Here is a 21411-nt window from a genome sequence, read left to right as displayed (position 1 = left end):
CCGGGGCAGCTCCCACCCCTGGCACCCCAATGGTCTGTGCCCGCCCCACGGCCAGGGAGGGCTCGGGTCCTCTTCGCAGCACGAACTGGAACAAGGTGCTGGATCTGGTGCTGGATATGCCTGTGAGAAACAGGCATTGGCAAAGCTTGTCCGGTGTTGGCTGTTGCAGTACAACAGTGGCTTGTCAAAGGGGAAAAAATACCGGGGCTTCTCTTGTGTTTGGGGCATTCTGAAGGCACCTGCATAGTGTTTGGGAAGTGGAATAAAAGGTTATTTGGGGCTATTGTGTTTGATTTCATGATACGTAGTATGGAGCTTAGCTTGGAGTTGATTGATTTCTCAGTTTGAAAGAAATAAGGTTTTGCCTTCATATGTTTTGTACCTTGAACAGTAACTGAAGAACCTTAGCTGTGTTTTTAAATATATTCATCATATATGATCCGTGATCCAGTCATTCCATGATTCCGTGATTGTAGGGTACAGTTTGAAGTATCATTGCGTGGAGTATGTAGGCTTTCCTTGTTTGTATAGGTGTTTAGCCAGCTTTCAGCAGTCTATTGTGATTTCTACCTACTGGATTTTTCACAAAGCTCTGTTTTACAGGATTTACAGTGTTTTCACCTTTGACTTTGGAAAAGAAGTTGTTCAGCAGAAATGTCGAGGATTGAAAAAATGAGTATCCTTGGAGTGAGGAGTTTCGGGGTAGAAGATAAAGACAAACAAATTATCACTTTCTTTAATCCATTAACTATTTTGGTGGGACCAAATGGTGCAGGAAAAACGGTAAGCCTCGCTTTATGTTTGGATTTGAGCTGTAAATAGGTCTGGAAGGCCATAACATGTGAATAATAATTCCTACAGAAAGCTATTTAATAATATTGTAAAAGTCATGCTGTTTGCTATAAATGGTGTGTTGTTTAGTGTTACTAGAAATCTGCTTTCATGCCTGGAATTTGCAGAGCGCTAGTTGATATTTTTCATAGGAAATTGATCCAGATCCTAATTAAAATTGCTTTTGCAAAGTATCATATTTTTATGGTACTCAAAAATTAAAATGTTATTTCTCTCTCTTTATTTCTCTAAATCATTTGTAAGTGTTTGGGCTGTTACTGTGGATTTGCCTGTAGTCCATCTTGGTTACTCTAAATTTGTCTTTATAACTATATACTTCATTCTGTTTTCTTAGACTATCATTGAATGTCTTAAATATATATCCACTGGTGATTTTCCTCCTGGCACCAAAGGAAAAACATTTGTTCATGATCCAAAGGTAAGTCATAATGACTAGGTGCAATGTGTGTTTATGCCTAACTAAAATACTCCACTGCACTCAGGTTGTGAATAAAACAGGGATGCTCAAGTCATAGCCAGCCTTGAGCTGAAATGAGGAAGAGCAGAGAGCTGGGGGTGATTAGAACATGCTCCACAGCTGGAGAGGCACATATTCCTCTGGACCTTGAGAAGAAGTCCCCTCATTCTGTTTTTTTTTTTTGCTTCTACCAAAGGTTGCCAATGAAACCGACGTTAGAGCGCAGATTCGGTTGCAGTTCCGTGATGTCAATGGGGAGGTCATGGCTGTCCAGCGCTCCATGGTCTGTACCCAGAAAGGCAAGACTCCAGAATTTAAAACACTGGAATCTGTCATTACTAGAACAAAGTAAGTTGTCAAGTGTTTCTTCTTACTTTGGCATGAAGATAGGTTTGGACTTGGTATATTTTTATGCATCAGATAAGAGAAAATAACATAATATATTCCTTGACATAGCTACTAGTGCTTTTAGATTATAAAGATGTGTGGTTTCATTACTTTATCTGTTAGGTGGTTGAAAAAATCCCACATCTGATAGCCATGGTGTTAAGAAATACTTATATCTGTTGACTTGCATTTATTTGAAAACTTTACTGGTAATAAGGATGGTGAGGCAATGGCAGAGGTTGCCCAGAGAAGCCGTGGCTGCCCCATTTCTGGAAATGTTCAAGGCCAGAGTGGATGGGGCTTGGAGCAACATGGTTCTGTGAGTAGCGTCCCTGCTCATGGCAGAGGGAATGAGATGAGTGATACAGATGTTTCCAACCCAAATCATTCCATGATTCTGTGACTGTAGGATACAGCTTAAAAGTATCGTTGTGTGGAGTATGTAGGCTTTACTTCCTTTAGTACCATTTTCAGTTTCACATCGTTTTTGGCCCACGTTTAACTCCCATCTCCACTGTTTAAGTATATTCCTTTAACTCAAGAGCTGTCCTGCCCCCTCTGGTGGTTCCTCAGAGTTCTAATATGTGAAACAGTCTGACTTCAAAAATTGGCAGTGTTAAATGCCTTTGTTGAGCATTGTCGTTTTGTGCTTAAAAATTGTTACTTGTTAAATTTTTGAATGGGGATGTTAAAATTAGGTTATACTGTTAAAATGCAGTTCACTTTTTGAAGAACGTGCCAGTAACTTCTTTGGGGATTTTCTTTGTCTCCACAGGCATGGTGAGAAGGTCAGTCTGAGTTCCAAGTGTGCTGAAATAGATCGGGAGATGATCAGCGCCCTTGGTGTTTCCAAATCTGTGCTTAACAATGTCATTTTCTGTCACCAAGAAGAATCCAACTGGCCCTTAAGTGAAGGGAAGGCTCTGAAACAAAAATTTGATGAGATCTTTTCAGCAACAAGGTTTTTCCCTTTACTGTAATTTAATAAAAACTAAGTAAAAAGTGTCTTCTCATAACATAAATGTTAATAAAAATGTCTAAGGCACTGCTTCATACATCAGTATTGCTGTATTGTCAAAGCAGCTGAAATTTTGGTTTTTTTTAAAGGTATATCAAAGCACTCGAAGCTCTGCGTCAGGTACGACTGAAACAAAGCTTGAAAGTAAAAGAGTGTCAGACAGAACTGAAATATCTGAAACAGAATAAAGAGAAAGCACAGGAAATCCAGGATCATCTCAGCAACAGAGAAGCTCAACTGGCTGCTTCTAAGGAGAATGTAATATCAATTGAGAACCAGCTTGAGCCTCTAAAGGTAATTTCCATGAGGATTATGTTAATACTTTAATACAAAACAATAAAAGAAGTGAAAGGTGGATTAATTTCTTGGTTAAAGGTCTTGCACTTTTGTATCTAATCCTTAGCCCTGCAGCAGAATCAAGCATACCTCAACTCACCTGGCAGATGTTGCTCTAATCTGTAAACAGTCATTGAAGAGTTAAGAATAGAATTCTTGTAGCAGTATTGGGTTTTTGTCAGTTTAAAATCTCTCTCAAATTTAGCTGGCAACTAAAACCATTTTAAGCTATAACTAAATCAAAAACCAAACTAAAACTTAACGTTCCCTATTTTAAAAACATATTGAATGAAACTGGAGGTTTTGCACTTAAAATAATTGATTATGGGGTTCATAAACTGATGAGATATTTTACTTACCACATTCTTTTGCAGAGCTCTCTGGCAGTAGTTGAACAGAATCTCACAAAAGTAATGAGGTTGGACAATGAAGTGAAGGCCCTCGAGAGCAGGAAGCGGCAGATGGAAAAAGATAATCAAGATCTGCAACAGAAGATGGAAAAGGTTGCCTTTATGACAAAAAACTTAGATTATTTTACTTTATAAGTCTAAGAGAAACAGTTTTCCAGTTTTGCTTGCTGAAGATTTTCCCTCTGTATGTCTTATTTTAGAAATTCTGCATGTGAGGTGTTTAAACTCTTATTTCTTTAATTCTGTTGTGCTAAAAACTATATATTTTTAAAACATCAATAATTGACTTAGAAATTTGTATGTGGTGTGCAGGTTTTTCAAGGAACAGATGAACAACTAAGGGATAGATACCAGAACCACCAGAGAATCGTGAAAGAGAAGGAAAAGAGATTGTTGGACTGTAAGCGTGATTTAGATAGAGCCACTAAAGAGTGCCAGAGATTTAACAGTGAGAAATCAGAGCTGCTTATTGAACGAGGTATTTTAGACTTCATTTATAGTCTTGTATGTTTTCTAATGTAATTAAATCTGAAATGGAACTACTGATAATTGAAGTGATCTGAACCGGACAAAACTTCTAAAATGTGTGTTAGTTCAGGTTCACCTGCACAGTGGGGTAGGAGAGTCTTGCTGGTGGAGAAATTTAGGTGTTTTTCTCCTGGAGTTTCTAACGTGCATTTTTTCTGAGCTATAATTACAACACATAGTACATTTTGTCATATAAAGGAGAAAAAGCATGAAAGCTGAATGCCTAGCATTCTCCATGTCTCATGTGGGGACTGGGGACAAGTCAGAGGGCTTGAAGTTAATGTTCTTTCAATTGTGTATCCTTTTTTGATGCATTATGGGAATTTCAGCAAAGCTGTCGTAGTTGAGACACAGAATACATGCTTATATAAAATACATTTGGGCTTTGTTTTTTTATCAGAATAATATTTTTAATGATTTTAGGGGCTTACTTTTGAATTATTGATTTATTTAATTCATAAAAATTAGTTACCTGAAATAGCAATCCCTACCTATAGCTTTTTATTCCATAGCTCTTTGTCTTGTTGAAAAATACTTAAAGATTTCAAAGGCTTTAAACTGGTTTTGAATCCTAAGTGTGTCTTCTGCCTCAGTTTTTGAACATTTATGTCACTTTTTCTTTTTGTGGAGGTCGTCTTCAACTGCAGGCAGATCGTCACCAGGAGCACATTGTGACCAGGGATTCCCTAATTCAGTCTCTGGCAGCACAGCTGGAATTAGATGGGTTTGAGCGAGCACCTTTCACTGAAAGGCACATTGCCAGTTTTAGCAGGTTGGTGAAGGACAGGCAGGACAGAGATACAGAAGCTGCAAATCGTATGATGGTAAGAATATGTTTTTTAAGTAGTGTAATTTATATGGGCCATTAGTGTTTTATTGGTCCATGTGGGTCTTTATGGTGCTGGGAGAGTGTTGGTGAGGGGGAAACCAAAGCTGGTTTTTTTTTCTTGAATTCTTGGTTATGTGTCATCTTTCCATGGAAATTAGTTTTGAATTAGGACTGGTCACCAGGGCTATTGAACAGGCAGTTCATCAGAGAGGTTCTTCTAGCAGTCCTCATGCAGGTGGATCACTGATAAGCTCAAAAACCTGAGAAAGAATTACAGTGGGCACCTGGTTTAAAAATAAAAAACTTTTTGTTGAAGTCATGTTCAAAATGGAGTTGCTACCAACAGGATGCTACTGGTATGATGATGCATCTGCATGTTCCTATCAAAAACATTTCAGCAGATAATTTTGGACAAGTTGTAATTTTCTCAGTAATTCAGTGTTTTACTGTGGTGAATATTGGCACACTAGTGTGAAAAAGTATTTTAATATATTTTCCTGTGAAAAAATAATGAATATATTATTGCTGATCTTCTTTCAGAGAGAATTTGCACAGAAAGAAACAATGAAACAAAAACAGATAGATGAAATAAGAGACAAGAAAACTGGATTAGAAAGAACCATTGACCTGAAATCAGATATTCAAAATAAGAAACAAGCAGAGCTGAAGAATGTCAAATGTGAATTGCAGCAGTTGGAGGGGTTTTCAGACAGGATTAGTGAGTTGGATGAGGAGATTGGCAAGATGGTAAGTTAGTGTGTAACTGAAGAAATTATAGAACCTTGAAGTAAAAACTTGTGACTTTATGATAAAAAAATATACCAAAACCCATAACCTCCCCCTTGATGTTTACTCTTTCAGATGTGTTTTTGCCCTTTTAATACCCTGTATGCTTGTCTGTTCAGACAGTGCACCCTTTGGGGCAGAGTCTGTTCACTACCTTGTTTTTGTACAGTCCCCACATAGAATGTGCTGCTTCTGCTTGGTGAGTTGTAAACAGGGTCATAGCACAGCTGGCAATTAAGAGATTGGTTACTCTCAAATTATTGGGCCAGAAACTTTGAATTGAAAGTTCCATAATACCTTCATTTTTGGAGATAACTTGCCTGTGAGATGGACTAGTTGTTATAAGTGTTTTATCTGATGAAGTAAATTTAAAGCATTTTATGTTCCAGCTGAACAGCTGGTTATGCCTTTGTAGCCAAATACTTTATGTTTGTTAGCAGTATATGAATTCTGCTTGACAGTGTTTTTTCTAGCCTCCTCACTAGGGTAATTCCAAATTTAATATACAGTAGATGCTAAAATACAGACTAATCAAACTAAGTATGAGTGAGCTTCTGGTAAAAGCATGAGCAAGTTGGGCAGTGCTGCATTCCAAGACTGCATGCAGTGTCTGTCTGGGGCTTTTCTTGCCCCATACCAGTCACAGCCTTGGTCCTTTTGCATTTGTTTTTACAAATCTTGTGTCATTCCTGTAACAGCTCCTGATGCTGCTGCCAGGCAGCTGAATAGGTTTCTTCTGTTTCCTTTAGCTGGAACTTTATTGAGTTTTGTAATTATTTGTGTCTTCTGGGCTTTTATTTTTTGTGTAGGAACATGAACTGGAGAAGGCTGAGAGGAACAGCAATGTAGAAGCACTGGAACAGGAGGTACAGACTCTGCAAAATGAGAAAATAAACCTGGACAAAGCTCTTAGGAGGTTGGATCAAGAGATGGAGCAGTTGAATCTACACACCACAACAATTACCCAAATGGAGATGCTGAAGAAAGACAAAGTAATGTTTTTATCAATATCTCATAAGAGACGGACATGAAATTGATACAGTTGCTCCAACATTTGCGTATTTTTCAGGTGTTTATCAACAACCAGTTATAGAGCTTCTGTCTGATTTCATAGAAGCTATTAGCTTAATAAATGCATTGACAGTTATAAACCTGAGGATAGGAAAATTTCATTTAAAATGCTTCATTTCCCCAGGCAGAGAAAGAAGATCAGATTAGAAAAGTCAAGTCAAGACATTCTGAGGAACTAACATCACTGCTGGGATACTTTCCCAATAAAAAACAACTTGAAGACTGGCTTCATGGTAAAAATAAAAAGATTAATCAGACAAGGGATACTCTTGCAAATCTGAAGTAGGTATTAATTAAAGAGATTATTTCTCCATAAGTTTTTATGTAATTACGAATTTAAGTGTTGGAAAGTTTCATATGTCCAAAATACTTTTTACTTTAATTCATTAGTGTTTATTTAGGTATCTGCAAAATCAGAGAAAACATCCTGCAGAGTTCCTGTGATACAGAGCTGATACAGTTTGTGCTAGTTAATAAAATCACAACATTTGTAGTGTGTCAAAGGCAGCACTAAAAGCAGATAGCAAAATAGTGATCTGGAACATCCTTAGTTGTTTGTAGTAATTATAGCTGAATGAATGTGCCTGGGGCTGGAAATTGCTGGTTTTCTGATTTTTTGATAAGTCACAAGAGTGTTTAGTGACTATATCACAAATTCATGTGTGATTACCTGTTCTTGGTTTCATTTGATTATATAAAATAATTAGTTAGAGTAGGAAGTTTCTCATCAGTAATCATCTAGAAAACAAAAGGGATTTAAAATTAAATACTTATGCTGTACGTGGATGAATAAAAAGTTCATGCTATAGATCACGTGAAAAATCAATAAAGAAGAACTGATGAATAGTTCTATAATTCCAATTTCAGATCACCTTTCAATGGTTTTTGGTTTTGCTCAGTCTAAATCTTTGTGTTTAGGTCATAAAAGTGTTTTTGCATTAATATTTCAGCAAGCGACTGGCATCAGTAGAATATGATAAAACTTATGCCAGTAATGAGCTAAAAAAAAAAGAAGCCCAGTTGTCCAGTCATGAAGCAAAACTTTTTGATGTTTGTGGAAGTCAAGATTTTGACAGTGACCTGAACAAACTTCAAGATGAAATTGAAAAAAGTTCCAAACAGCGAGGTAAATTCATGTATAGCTTTACTTTTTTCCCTGAAATACTAATTTAACTGATTATGCACCGTTTATCCAACATAAGTCTTCTGTTTGTTTTTCACCCAGCTGTGCTTGCTGGAGCCACTGCAGTTTATTCACAGTTCATTACCCAGCTGACAGAGGAGAGCCAGTCTTGTTGTCCAGTTTGCCAAAGAGTTTTTCAGACAGAGGCTGAACTGCAGGATGTCATTAGTGATCTGCAGTCTAAACTGCGGCTTGCCCCAGACAAGCTGAAGTCAACAGAGTCTGAGCTTAAAAGAAAAGAGAAAAAACGTGATGAAATGATGAGTCTTAAACCGCTGCGGTAAAGTGCTTAGGAAACCATATTGCTGCAGGCTGTTTTCTTTCAAATGTGTGGGTTTGGTCATAAAAAACTATGCAGACATCAAGGAGGCTTTATTCTAGGGCTGGTTAATTAATTTCAAAATGTCATTGTTGGGATAAATATTTTGAGAGAATTTGAGAACATACGAGGGTAGAGCTTTCCTTCACAAGAGGGCACTCTTGTTTAGTGCTTTGTACCTTCTCCTGAGCACGTGCGGTAGTGAAGTTAAAAACCAAAAGAGATTTTGTTTGCTTGTTTGTATAATCTCACCTAAAATGAGGGATGTATTACCTTAGCTGGATATGTAACATAAGGTTAGTTAAATGTGGGCAAGATTAAGGGGATACTATTTTAGCTAAATTTAGTCTTCCACTACTAAATCATATCACAGATTTTGTGATCTTGAATGTCTTCAATTTATGCTGCTGTTTCTGACCAAGGAAATTTTAGGGATTTATATTTTATTTAAGGCGAACTGTAGTTGAACTCCAAGATAAGGAAATTCCAGACCTGAGGAACAAGATCCAGAATGCAAACAGAGATTTAACAGGCCTGAAGGGTGAGATAGAAGAACAGGAATCACTCCTCCAGACAGCTTTGTCTGAGGAAGAAGGTGCCAAAGCACGTTTACAGGATATAACTCTGATGGAAAGGTATCAGGTATGCTTTGGTAACTTTTTTAGTACATAAAATGATACTCCCTTGCATTTAAATATATAATTATTTACTAATATGACAGAACTTTGAGGTCCTTATTTTAAAATACTTCCAAAGACAGTATAACATAGGTAATCTTGTACTAATAAAACTTCAATTTACAAGGTTTGTTTTTTTTTTTTTTTTTTGAGCACCACAGAGTCCCTTGAGTTCTTATTCAATTCTGTGCTATGTGAACTGAAAAAAGAGGTGTAATCCAGAACTGAGCACAACCACAAGTACACCTAAGTGTTTTCAGTCCTCATAGTCATTATAGGTCGCTGTATTCCCAGCATCTCACGTGTGTTTCCTGGTTCTGTGCCATCTGAATATATGGTAAAGGGAAAGAGAAATCCTGCACTTTTTATTATCCTGGCATAGGAGACTGTTTTGAGCAGTCTTCATGCCTGTATTACCAACACAAAATCTTTGCTTGACTGAGAACCTTCAGAGGAGCAATTAGGGAACCTGGGGCCAGGCAGAGGACTGAGAGCATTTCACAGGGTGATGTCAGCATCTCCTGAGGCTCCAGCAATTCCAGTGTTGCAGGGACAGATTGCACATAGGACTGTCCTGAAGTGGGCTGGGGATGTTAAAGGCCTGTGCATCCTTATTGGCTGATTCCATCCACAGTTAGGAATTCCAGTTCCTAGCAGCTGACATAATCCTACTGCTAATGATGTGACATTGCTCTACAGGAGCAGGTAAATAGGAAGTTCTTGAGTGCCCAAGCCCTGAGCTTGTTCTTATGTGCCAAAGGTGAAAAAATACATTGTTAAAGACTACTACAGTAGTAATGTACTTTTCCTCATACTTTCAGACTGATATCAGGGATGTTGAACGGAAAATTGCTCAGCAGGAGGCTAAGCTGCTAGGAGTCAATTTAAGTAGAACTGTGCTTCAAGTAAGCCAAGAGAAACAAGAGAAGAAACACCTGTGGGATACAGGTAAGTGCTACAAACCTGTTACTTCATTTTTATACTAAAAGTAATGTTCCAAAATTCTTGCCATTAAAATTTTGGTTTATTTATTTTATGTTCTCAAATAACTGTATTCTCCTAGTTCGTTTTACTAGTTTTTGGAGTCATACCAGCTTAATCTAGAGATAAATTTTGTAAGGATTACAATAATGGTTTTAATAACAGATTGACTCTGTTTGTTTTCATCTGCAGTTACTAGTAAAATTGAGTTAAATCAGAAACACAAGCAGGACCAGCAAAGCCAGATTCAGCAGCTGAAGAGTGCAGTTAATGACCTCAAGGCAGAGAAGCTGCAGATTGTCAGCAGCATGCAGCGGCGGCGGCAGCTGGAGGAGCAGACTGTGGAGTTAACAACTGAGGTTCAGTCCTTGTGCAGAGAGATCAAGGTGAGAAATACTCTCAGTTGTCTAACCCTTAGCTTTGCTGGCCTTGAAATAAAAAATAATAATCTTGTCATACTTAATATTGTCTCTAGTCCTAGACAAAGGGATGGATTTTTAAATGTTTATACTGTGCTGCAATTGTGTATCTTTGGGAATTTTCAGAACTTTTTAAATACATATTTTCATATTTCCTTTTTTTAGTACACACAAAAAAGAAATAAGTAACCACATTGCTTTTTTTACTGCTTGAAAAATTATTGATCTTTGCCAGAATGCAAAAATAAAAACAACTTTTTCCAACTACTTTTCAGGAAGCAGAAGAACAGGTACTTCCTTTGGATGCCAAGTTAGACAAATTGCAGCAGGAGAAGGAGGATCTAGTGAATAAAAGGACTGCAAGTAATAAAGAAACACAAGAGAAGGTTTGTTTGCTCTTGGCATAGCTGTGAGATAGGATACTGTTTTTTAGTGGGTGGAAGCTGTGGTACTCAGTTTGCTTTTAAGAAACATCAATGGCACCAGGAGGTGCTTTAGATTGATGGAACTTTTAGGGAAGAAAAGGAACATGTCAGTCAGGACATGAACTCAATTGTAATTCAAATTCACCTTTGGCAGTCTTGAAAAAAGACTTCTTGGGACATTTGGCAATATTTATTGGCTGATGGCATTCAAAAGCCCTTCCTAAATAGACCCAAGGGAACAGCAGAGATGACCTTCAGCCATCCTTGCCAAGACACACACTGGTTCTTCCCAGGTTAAGTGGCCCTCATTCGTTTTGGGAAACATTTTCATGCCTGTAAGAAGTACTGGGATTGAAGAAGCTGAAGAGTAAAGGGAGTTACAATAAGGAATTGGACTTTGGTGGTAGTGTTATCCAGTATCTTTGATACAGAGCATATCTGTTCTTGGACATAAGACCATATTTAATTGATATCTTTTCTCTGCAGATGAACAGCATAAATGAGAAAGTTAAAGATATAAACAAGTACGTGAAAGAAATTGAAAACTATATTCAACAAGGAAAAGACGACTATAAAAAGGTAATCTAAAAACCAGTCAATACAAAGTTAGCATCAAAAGTACTTTTGTTTTTAAATCTTATGCCATTTTCTTAATCTTTCTTTAGCAAAAGGAGTCTGAACTTGATGAAGTAAATACTCATTTGGCTGCCTGTGAGAAACAGAAGGAAAAGATAAGTAAAGAGATGGAAATGACCCGACAAGATATAGACACTCAAAAGGTGGATATATTGTTTAAAGTATACTTGGCATAGTTTAAGTAATTCCTAGTTCTGGTTTGTCTGCCTAGGTCTGTAGTGGTGTGAAATTAGCTTCCTCTTGATTTATTTGATCAGTTGTTAGTCAGGGTAGTTGCTATACATGCATTAGGCTGAAAATAGTCTTGAGATTTGTATGTGGAAATTTAAAAAACATTTATCTCTGACTATCATCTGATGGTATTTCTAAGAGTTAAGTCTGGTGGGATAGTAGTCAGCATTTTCAGGGTATCTCTATGTGGAGGATACCTGCCTTTATAAGTAAAGTACAAACTGCAGGTACCAAAAGTTGCTTGCTATTCCAGATTTATCGTGTACTTTAAATTCTTATGTATATGTTTCAAATACTGTTTACATTCCTTATAGGAAATATGTCTTTCCCCGTTCTGCCCTTTCAGTTACTGTCTACTGTTGTAGAACTGCAATAGGGGACTTGGTTAAATCTATCCTTGGTTAAAACTACTTGTCCTGAAATCCCTGGTTGAAACATGGATTCATATTCTCAAAAAGAATCACTCTTGTGTTCACTTATGACAGTAAACACTACGAAGTGTTATTCCAGTTTGAGAGATGAAATAATACTGCTGATTTCCATTTTACTCTATTTCTAGGACAAGGTAAGTTCTCACTGTGATAATTTTTGTTGTTTTCGATTATTTTATCCTTGCAGCATGTTTCAGAGTTGTGCAGAACCGATACATTGTAATTGATAACCACCATGCTGAAACATTATACAGTTTCTTGCTTTCTTTGGAGCTAGATTCAGGAAAGGTGGCTGGAGGATAATCTCACTTTGAGGAAGCGGAATGAAGAGCTAAAAGAAGTTGAAGACAATATAAAACAGCTTATGAAGGAGATGGGAGAAATGAAAGTCCCCCAGATGAAAAAGTAAGCACCTTCAAAAAGGAATGGTGTGCTTTGCACAAGAATTCATTGAACATGTGGATGTAGTAGTCACTGTGTTTTAGTGTGTCCTGGTCCTCTTTTCACCCCATTCATGCTGACCACTTCCTTCTTCACACCTGTGTTTGGTTCATATCCCTATGACAACAGTGTAAATGACTCTGTGAAATCATACAGTGCTTCTGGCTAGAAATAGAGGTATCTGCTCATACCTGTTCCAGTCCAAGCCTTTTCATGATGTTTACTGAGAAACCCACATTTAAATCATTCATGCTTCTGGATGAGAGTATTTAGTTTTTATTTTCAGTCTGCTCACTTAGTTCCCAGCAGCAAATTTTATGTTTACTTCAGTAGTTTATCTAACTGCTTAGATAATAAACACTTTTGAAAAGTAATTACCCCTTTGCTGGTTCTTGCATGTGAAATATTTATTTAGCATGCTAGAGCTTACCCAATAATTCATCTTATTTTGCTCAGTATCCATCTACAAAATTAATCTTTTTTGCTTCTACATATAGCACTTTAGCATTTGAACTTGACAACTTGCTTCTCCCATTCAGAATAGTGATTAGAATATGTTCTTAACAAACATAGAACTATTTTTATTTCAATAGTGTCTTCATTTCAGTAGCATTAGTACTATAATTTTAACTGTTACAGACTTTATAGATATGATACAATGAGCTGTTTTCCAACATAAACTTAAAATTAGAAGCCTGATTAAAAATTTGAAACACTAAATACAGATACATGTGTATCAATTATGGTTTGACAGTGAGCAGAAACATTTGGAGGAGAAAATAGAATCTCTGAAAAGGAACCATCACGTTGCTCTTGGGCGCCAGCGTGGGTTTGAGGAGGAGATTGTTCGCTTCAGAAAGGAGCTCAGAGAGCCACAGTTCAAAGATGCAGAAGAAAAATACAGGGACATGATGATTGTCATGAGAACAACAGAGCTGGTGAACAAAGATCTGGACCTTTATTACAAGGCTCTTGATAAGTAAGCATTGTCAAATGAGGGTGATTCTTAAATGTCTTCATCTTTATTGATATTGATCTTTATTATTATTGATAACCTTGATGCAAAAGCAGCTTTCAATTTCAGGCTTCCAGGGTGTCTTAGAGGAAATTGATGTGATTCCTTGAGATACATAATTTCTCTTCATATATTCTGGCATTTAAATATTAAGAAAACATAAGGTATAAATAACTTCCTAAGTAAATTAATGAAACTATACTAGAAACTGCACAGGATTGGTATGATGTAGGAAATTTGTAAGTTAATGTCTACAATGTAGATATATTAAATGCTTTGATGGTAATAATTGGAATTTAGTAGATAAGTCTGATCTTTGTATTCCCAATTCTCTGAAAGACTTATTTGGAGTTTTGATCATACATGTTAGGACTTATATTTGCAGTACAGCAGTAGGAGAGAGATAAGGAAGAGTGAGATTGATGTTTGAATCCTTAATTTTTAACCTGAGCCCTTCTACCTTCATTTCTATAGCAATAGATTTTAGCATCTTCTGGTCATATCTTAACATGAATAACATATGCCAGGTAGATTTCTTGTTTCCCATGGCATTTTCTCAAGTCAATAATTGTGTTTTAAAGAATATTACAATGTAGAAGTTTTTTTTTGCCTTTTTCCAGTGTGGGTGGTTTTGTGTTTATATTAAAGAAAGTAAGATCATAAGAAACATGTCTGGCGTTTGATGGAAAGTGTAGCAAGTTTGTTCTTGTTTCTGTTTCCTCTGGAACTCTGTTTGCTAGTCCCAGACTGACTGGGCAAAAAGGGCATCTCGAAATCGGTAACCATATACAAAATAAAACATGTGGCTCCCTAAAAACCCTGTTTGTTTGGTTATAATGACAGAATAGCAGTGAACAGCTTGATGGACAGTGGGAGAGGATTTTGGAATCAGTGGATATATTTCAGGAAATAGAAAACTGGTGCTCAGTGGCAGAAAGATAAATATTAGGAATGAAAAAAGAGAAAGAAAGAGAAATATTTTAGCCACTGTAGGAATTCTCAATACACCCATGTCTTGGAAAAAGTATGGAATTTTGGCCTTCTCTTTAAAATGGTTTACTAGTGCTGGAAGAAGGAGCACAAAAGATTAATTAGGTGGTTGAAGATAGAGCGTAATGGTCAAGAAGAGAAACAAAATAAATGAGAACTTTCCAAGTTGAAAGGACATTCTAGAGGAACTCTGTTCTAAGCTGATTTGATAATAACATTAAATAAAGTAAACTAATATTAGAATGTAAGCTAATCCAAAATTGATTATGTGAATATCTAAGTTATTCAGAGCATGTATAAGTCTTCCCTTTCAGTTGTAATGGAAATGCACTCCAAGAATTTCCTTTTTAGAATTTTTTTGTATGATATCAAATCATCTATTGTTTCTATTTAAGGCTAAACAGGAAAACAGTCTTGTAATTTCAAGAAAAATAGATAAGCATCACTTAGCGGTAATCATCTGAAAAATCAGCAAGGCAAAATGCTAACTCTGATGGCCAAAGCTGTATCTGTAGCTGGGAAAACCAGCATTTTGGGTGTTCCATGCTATCAGATGATCTTTATTGACTCTATTTAGAGATTTATGATAAATATTGATGAGGAATGCATTCTTGGAACTAAGTAAATAGTTGAAAGCGCTTCATTTTACTTATCTAAACCTATTAGAGTTGATACCTCAGTATTCCCCAGATCAGGTGGGAGAGCCAAGGTAGAAAAAGCATATGTAAAAGTCCATTTCAAAAGGATATTTTATTTCCACCACATTTTTTGAAAGAAGCCATTGCCATAAAGTGAGTGAGCATTTATTCTCTGCTCTGAGGAGACTTCAGGTTCTCCTTTCCTGCTGTTTGCCCTATTGGCAGACTGTGCCAGAATAACACTCCTGTTCTAGAAAGCTTAACATCAAATTCATCTTCTTGGTGTCAAGCCAAAAATAAGCCTCACATATAAATCATAAATCTCTTAAAAAGTCAGGTAAAGTCATTCTCCATTGAGTGACTGCAAATATATTTGTTGTCTTTACTTTGCTACTTCTTAGAACTGAGCTGCTTGTGAGCATAGAATTATTTATGCAATGACATTGTTATTCTTTAGACTTCTCTGTCCAAAATAAACTAATATTTTCTCAATTTTTAGTAAAAGTAGTAAGGAAATGGAAAGGGAGCTGCCACTTGCCTTAAAGCCCCTAGCAGTCCATAGCAGTCCATGGTTGCATCTCTAACAGCTTACATTTTTTGTTTTTAAGAGCAATAATGACATTTCATAGCATGAAAATGGAAGAAATTAACAAAATAATTCGCGACCTGTGGCGAAGCATTTACAGAGGACAAGGTATGTAATAATATTTTTTTAAGTTTTACCCATATGTATCCATTTGATGATATTGGGCACTGCATAAGGAAGTGTTTGTTTGCAAGATGGGAAATAGCTGGTTCCGTTCTAAAGTCTGTATCTGTTCTTCACCACTATAATCTTTTTATTGCACATTATATAGTAACATGCAGGATAAATAAGAGTTAATTTTCACTTTTCTGCGTTTTCCAAAGGTTAGGTTTCTTTGTCAGAGGACAGTGCATGAGTTCATTCCTTCCATTTTGGAAAAGTTAAATTCCAAGATGGATCTACCAGTGGGGGTTCTGAATGGAATTTTTATTGTTACTACATATTATACCTCTCATCTCCCATTAATCCTATGATGTTTTTCAAGATTTTTGATAATGTACAAACTCTCTCCTTCCCATTTTCAGATATTGAATATATAGAAATTCGCTCTGATGCAGATGAGAATGTCTCAGCCACTGACAAAAGAAGAAATTACAATTACAGGGTAGTAATGGTGAAGGGAGATACAGCACTGGATATGCGAGGAAGATGCAGTGCTGGGCAAAAGGTAATGGCTCTTTATCTTCAGTACACGACAACAGGGATTCTGAAAACTGACTCACATGAAGGCAGAGGAGTCAAGTGACCATAGAACAGGCAGCTCCAGCTCTAATGTATTATTGTGTACAATTTCCCTTCACTCTCTCTGGGTGTTGCACAATATGACTCAACATCTGAACCCTGCTTTGGGCTGCCAAAATCCTTTGTTTCAGATGGGCACTAGGCTGATGCCCTGCAAGAGTGAAGGGTTTGACTTCCTCTGTCCTCAGGTTCAAGTCCTCCCATTTTGTCTCTTCCTGGTTACCACTGAGGTTACCTCAGCTTCAGATCTGTTGATTTGCTCCCTGTTTTTTTTTTCTTTCTGAGCCCTTGGTTGTCTTTTTGCAACTGCATCTACTTCTGAGTTGATAGGACCTCTCTTCCTCCAAATTGTGCTGCTTTCACCTGCTGCTGACTACAGCCTTTCAGTTCATGTCACCAATATCACACCTAGCCATACTTCCAGGTATCGTATTTCCTCCTGTGCTGTCAGCTTGCAGCTCTGTGGGCTGTCCAGTCATCTTCAATAACACACACTGGCCAAGTGGCCTGATGACACACCAGCTGTGACAATACCTCTGGTCAGAGTTCATCACAGTTAACCACACCCACACATGTTGAAGGTTGTTTCCACCTGTCTGTTCTATTAAATGTGTCCTCTCCTAGAGTAGTTTAGGATGTTGCGTTAGAGTCCTATGTAAATGAGAGTGAAACTTGAACAAGTTTCTTAGCTGAAATTCTGAGAATTCTTCTTTGATGATGAAATGTGATGCCAGCAGTCGTGATAATTGGAAAATATTTTTGGCAGCACAGTTTCCATTGAGTGTTCTGTAGTTTTTAGTAGTTTGGGAGATCTTGTAAATATGATTATGCATGTTGATGCAAAACTAACATAGAAGGTGGTAAATCCTACTGTTTTCCATTATAGTAAGAAGTTAGGAGTTCAGTAACTCAGTAATATGCAGATAAATTTCCACCTGCTGCAGTGGGGTGGGCTCAAGCAGAGTGTAGGGGTAATGCAAATGGCAGTGTCGTAGTGGCTTCACCTCAGATCAGAATCCTTACTTCCAGTGTCTTCTGAATTTTGAATGCTTCTTTGTAGAGTCAACCTTTGAATTCAAACTACAATTTTAATGTAGTTTTTCAGTAATTAGTTAGCTACTGTAATTTAGTGAACTGTCAGCACATTGTTCTGTAAACCTCAGTCATGGTTTGTAATGGCATTAAAAACAGGTTGTCACGTGTATATCCTCTTTAAACAGTTCGAAGCTTGAGATTTTCGTGTTTTTTCCTTTCCCTCAGGTGCTTGCTTCTCTCATCATTCGCCTTGCTCTAGCAGAAACATTCTGTATCAACTGTGGCATTCTGGCCCTGGATGAGCCTACAACCAACCTTGACCGAGAAAACATCGAGTCCCTGGCACATGCTCTGGTAGAGTAAGTGAGCTCTCCTTGTGGTGCCTTACAGTGGGTATTTTTCAATGCCCATTTCACAGTAGTGAATTATATTTTAAGCTGGCATGTCTTTGTTGTAAGTAATTTTAGATTCCCTCTCTATCTGGAAAAGAAAAAGGTATTTCTTATATAATTTGAGGGGTTTTTTTACGTGGTTAAAAAGAGTGGGTAATCAGCATTAGATTACTCAATGGTTCATATCATTCATTATCAATAATGAAATACTTTTGTGCTATGTGTTGGCAAGTTCTCTGATGCTAGCATGGGATTTAGGTAAATGCACACTCAATAATATCTCTTTGTAGGATAATAAAGAGCCGCTTACACCAACGCAACTTTCAGCTGCTGGTGATTACTCACGATGAAGATTTTGTTGAACTTCTGGGCCGTTCTGAGTATGTGGAAACATTCTACAGGATAAAGAAGAACATTGACCAGTGCTCTGAGATCATGAAATGCAGTGTCAGCTCCCTAGGCTCCTATGTTCATTAGAATGCCAAGTAATTACGTATTATAGACAGCCTAACCTGATAGATTATACAGTGCCTGACTTGATAGAGCTCAGTGTAGGTGTCTGGAAATGTAGTTCCTTCCTATCATATTCTACTGAAGCTTTGTAATGATTTTAGCCAGAGTCTAAAACTGTGAGACTTTTGAACTTCTTACCTTTCTACATATTTCTGTGCCTGGGCTTAGGAATCACCATAATTTGAAAGAATTTAAATGAATGCCACACAGTTAAATTTTGATGTATTTTATGCTTTAAAAGTGAAAATAAAGTTGTGATGTTCTTTTTGCATGTTGTGTGGGACAAATTGCACAAGTTGCAGATTCTCTGAAATAGCTGCAGCTCTGCCCGGGGAATATAGCTTGCTCTCCATCTCTGGCAAGGTCAGCACTGTTGGGTGTCACTTTGGTTGAAGGTGTGTTCATTGCTACCACCCTAATCTACCCAAAATTGACAAGCTTCAAAGAGAACTTTTACTACTTTCTCTACAAGCTAACCTAACTCTGGCTGTTCAAAGACAGAATAAAGTTATGTCATGTTCTGATTCTTCATGGCAGTGTCTGCAAATGGGAAAATGGAGCCTAAGTGTCTCAGATTTAGTGTGGATGCTGAGCTTTGCCTGCCCTGCTCCCAGCTCTTCCTGAAGCTCTTTTCCTTGGTGTGACAGCATCTAGGGGCCCTCCAGCTTGGCAGCCCCAGGGAACCTGCTTCTCAGTGGGAGGGACAAGGAAAGCCATGGGGGTGGCCTGCTGCAAAATGCAAAGGGCTTTATCACAAGTCCTGAGGTTGCACAAAGCATGCCTTGGTGCTTCCGAAGCCATGCAAGCCCTGAGGGAAGGAATTTCTGGATCCCTGTTTCTTTGTAAGCAAGTCAGGGGCTACCTTGAGTTCTTGGTAAGAGTCCACAAGCAGAAGCTGGACTTGCAATTCTTTAAATCCTTGTGATCAGCAGTGATGGGCTGACCCTCCTCGGCAAACAGTGTATGACCAAAGCACAATTTCAGAGGAAAAATCATTAAATCACTATTAAAGAAAGTTAATTTCTGTAACATCATTTCTCTTTGGCAAATGCTTAAATGAGCCTAAGAACATTGTCTGCCTTCTCTTCAAGGGTGCAGGAACCCCTTTATTTTGCAGGGATAAGGAGAAGTTGGCAGGGAGGGGTGCAGGCAGGCCTGGCTTGGGCCTGGGGCTGGCTGAGCATGATGGACCAGGGCCTTTGCCCCTGAGGATGGTGCAGCTGAGCCCCTCCCTTGACATCACACAGCTGTCACACCACCTGCTGAGGGGTCTGGATGTCTGCACAGAAAAGGACAGAGCCCAGTATCCCCCAGCTCTGGTTCTTCTCGATGGCAAAGGCTCTTAGGCCTCAGCCTGGCCAGGGTCAATGGCAGTGGGTGCCATAGAGAGTAATGGCAGAAACCAAGATCTTCAGCTAAGGATTATTTCTACCTAAGTTTTCTGAAACTGCAAGTCACCAGTGTCAGGGGTGACCCCAGTCATCGGGAAACCACTCAAAGATGAGAAAATGAATGGGACTTCCTAGCAATTATGCTTTCACCAATTCCCCAAAAAAGCAATGAACACACAATTGGCAAGGGTGGGGGGAGAGCAGGGATAGGAAAATGCTACTAACTTGCATTATGTTTGCAGTTTTAAATAAGAAGCTTCACTGACTCTAGTACTACTTCCTGAAGGGAAATTTTCTGAAAGATATTATCAACAGAAAAAAAAAGTGCTTTGTCTTTTCAAATTTGTCTGTACAACCTGTTTATTTTAGCATGACATGTACACCCCAGCTCTGCACCGTCACCCGAAGTCACTCCCCAGCCTTTGTAAATTCTGTCCTGCCATTTTTTCCAACTTAAGGCCATGGCTCACAGTTCCTCTATGAAGTACTTTGGGCGCATTTTTGCCTAATTGGCCTTTCCCAAGTTTATCCTCACATGTACTTTGACATTAAACATTGTTCCAGAAGATAGGGAAAGTGCAGGAAATGTAGTGGGAAACAAACCTCCCCTATATCAAATCAATTAAAATTATTTCAAAAAATTCACTGAATAATTTGAATAATCCATAGGCTCCTTGACAGCCAACAGCATGGAAAAGAGACTCTGCCAGCCCCATGGTTTTCATGTGGCCTGGATAATAAAAAATGTGTTTATGTGAATCAAGTGTAAGAGAAACTTCAGGCACTTCCATGATACTCTGCTGTTGATGGACACCTTGGGAGAGTGAGGGCAGAAATGGCCCTGACTGCTCTGGTGGTGGCAGTGCTGCCACCTCGGCCGTGCCCACGGGAAGCAGACGGGCACCGCGGCAGGGGGATCCCTGCTCTGCCATGGCTCCTGCCCTGCCACACGGGGACAGCCACCACCCGCTGTGGGAGGGCTGCAGGGAGGGTGGCACAGGAGCAGGACACCCCAGCAGAGGGATTCTTGCCCCTACGTGATAATACACAAAGTGCAGAACCAAGCAGAGACTTTTTATGGCAAACAGGGCACAGATTCATTGTGGTAACTCACTGGGCTGGTGGCAAAGTGGTGAAGAAGGTTTCTGTCCAGATCCCATTTCGGTGGGACTGGGGGTGGTTTTCCAGCAGGGAGACCACAGTACCCAGCCTCCAGACAGCAATCCACACACACTCTTAACCACACTGTGGTTAAGAGCCAAATATAACAGCTGCAAAATAAGAAAAATATCAAGTCAGTGGTAGGGAATTGAGCTGAGATTCAGGCACTTGCCTGGGGTGGTAATTGCAAAGCCACTTGTCTGAGAGCACCAAACACCCACTGTGCCTGTTGGCCTGGAAGGGTTGGCTGGGTGCAAATCCCTTTCCAGTAATTTTGTCTGGCTGCAGCCTCAGCCCAGGCAAGTGCTTTTGAAGCCAGGGATCTACAGGAGATGGAGGACTTTGGCATGCATCGCTCAGGTGAGAGACTTTCCTTCCACCTCTGTGCCACAGCATCCATTTCTTCAGTACCATGACTATTTTTGCTTTATCTGCACTTAGTCAGCAAGAACTACTTTCACTAGGAAGAAAACCCAGAGGTCTCCAACACACTCCTGTCTAAACACTTTGCTTCAAGTGGAATTTACATTAG

The 21411-nt window shown here is 38.5% G+C and overlaps 1 protein-coding gene across 1 annotated transcript; it reads left to right on the top strand.

Annotated features, from left to right (window-relative positions):
• The first annotated feature begins 501 nt into the window (after nucleotides 1-501).
• On the top strand, nucleotides 502-18853 carry RAD50 (RAD50 double strand break repair protein). Its single transcript, XM_053991359.1, has 25 exons — nucleotides 502-783; nucleotides 1187-1270; nucleotides 1506-1657; nucleotides 2472-2657; nucleotides 2804-3008; nucleotides 3425-3553; nucleotides 3773-3938; nucleotides 4619-4812; nucleotides 5358-5564; nucleotides 6413-6595; nucleotides 6799-6956; nucleotides 7625-7800; nucleotides 7900-8137; nucleotides 8629-8818; nucleotides 9675-9801; nucleotides 10027-10220; nucleotides 10529-10639; nucleotides 11165-11257; nucleotides 11344-11457; nucleotides 12254-12381; nucleotides 13172-13396; nucleotides 15669-15754; nucleotides 16171-16313; nucleotides 17648-17781; nucleotides 18105-18853. The coding sequence occupies exons 1-25, from the start codon at nucleotides 655-657 to the stop codon at nucleotides 18289-18291; spliced, it is 3939 nt and encodes a 1312-aa protein (XP_053847334.1). The 5' UTR covers nucleotides 502-654; the 3' UTR covers nucleotides 18292-18853.
• Nucleotides 18854-21411: the final 2558 nt, after the last annotated feature.

This window comes from Vidua macroura, chromosome 15 (genome assembly GCF_024509145.1).
Source record: "Vidua macroura isolate BioBank_ID:100142 chromosome 15, ASM2450914v1, whole genome shotgun sequence".
NCBI lineage: Eukaryota > Metazoa > Chordata > Aves > Passeriformes > Viduidae > Vidua > Vidua macroura.
The sequence above is the reverse complement of the archived record's forward strand: the minus strand, read 5'-3'. Positions and strand labels throughout refer to the sequence as shown.

Coding starts and splice junctions, on each gene's coding strand:
- RAD50 (XM_053991359.1), top strand. CDS start 655: ATGTCGAGGATTGAAAAAATGAGTATCCTTGGAGTGAGGAGTTTCGGG. Junction 2,658..2,803: donor GAGATCTTTTCAGCAACAAG/GTTTTTCCCTTT, acceptor TTTTTTTTAAAG/GTATATCAAAGCACTCGAAG. Junction 9,802..10,026: donor GAAACACCTGTGGGATACAG/GTAAGTGCTACA, acceptor TTTCATCTGCAG/TTACTAGTAAAATTGAGTTA.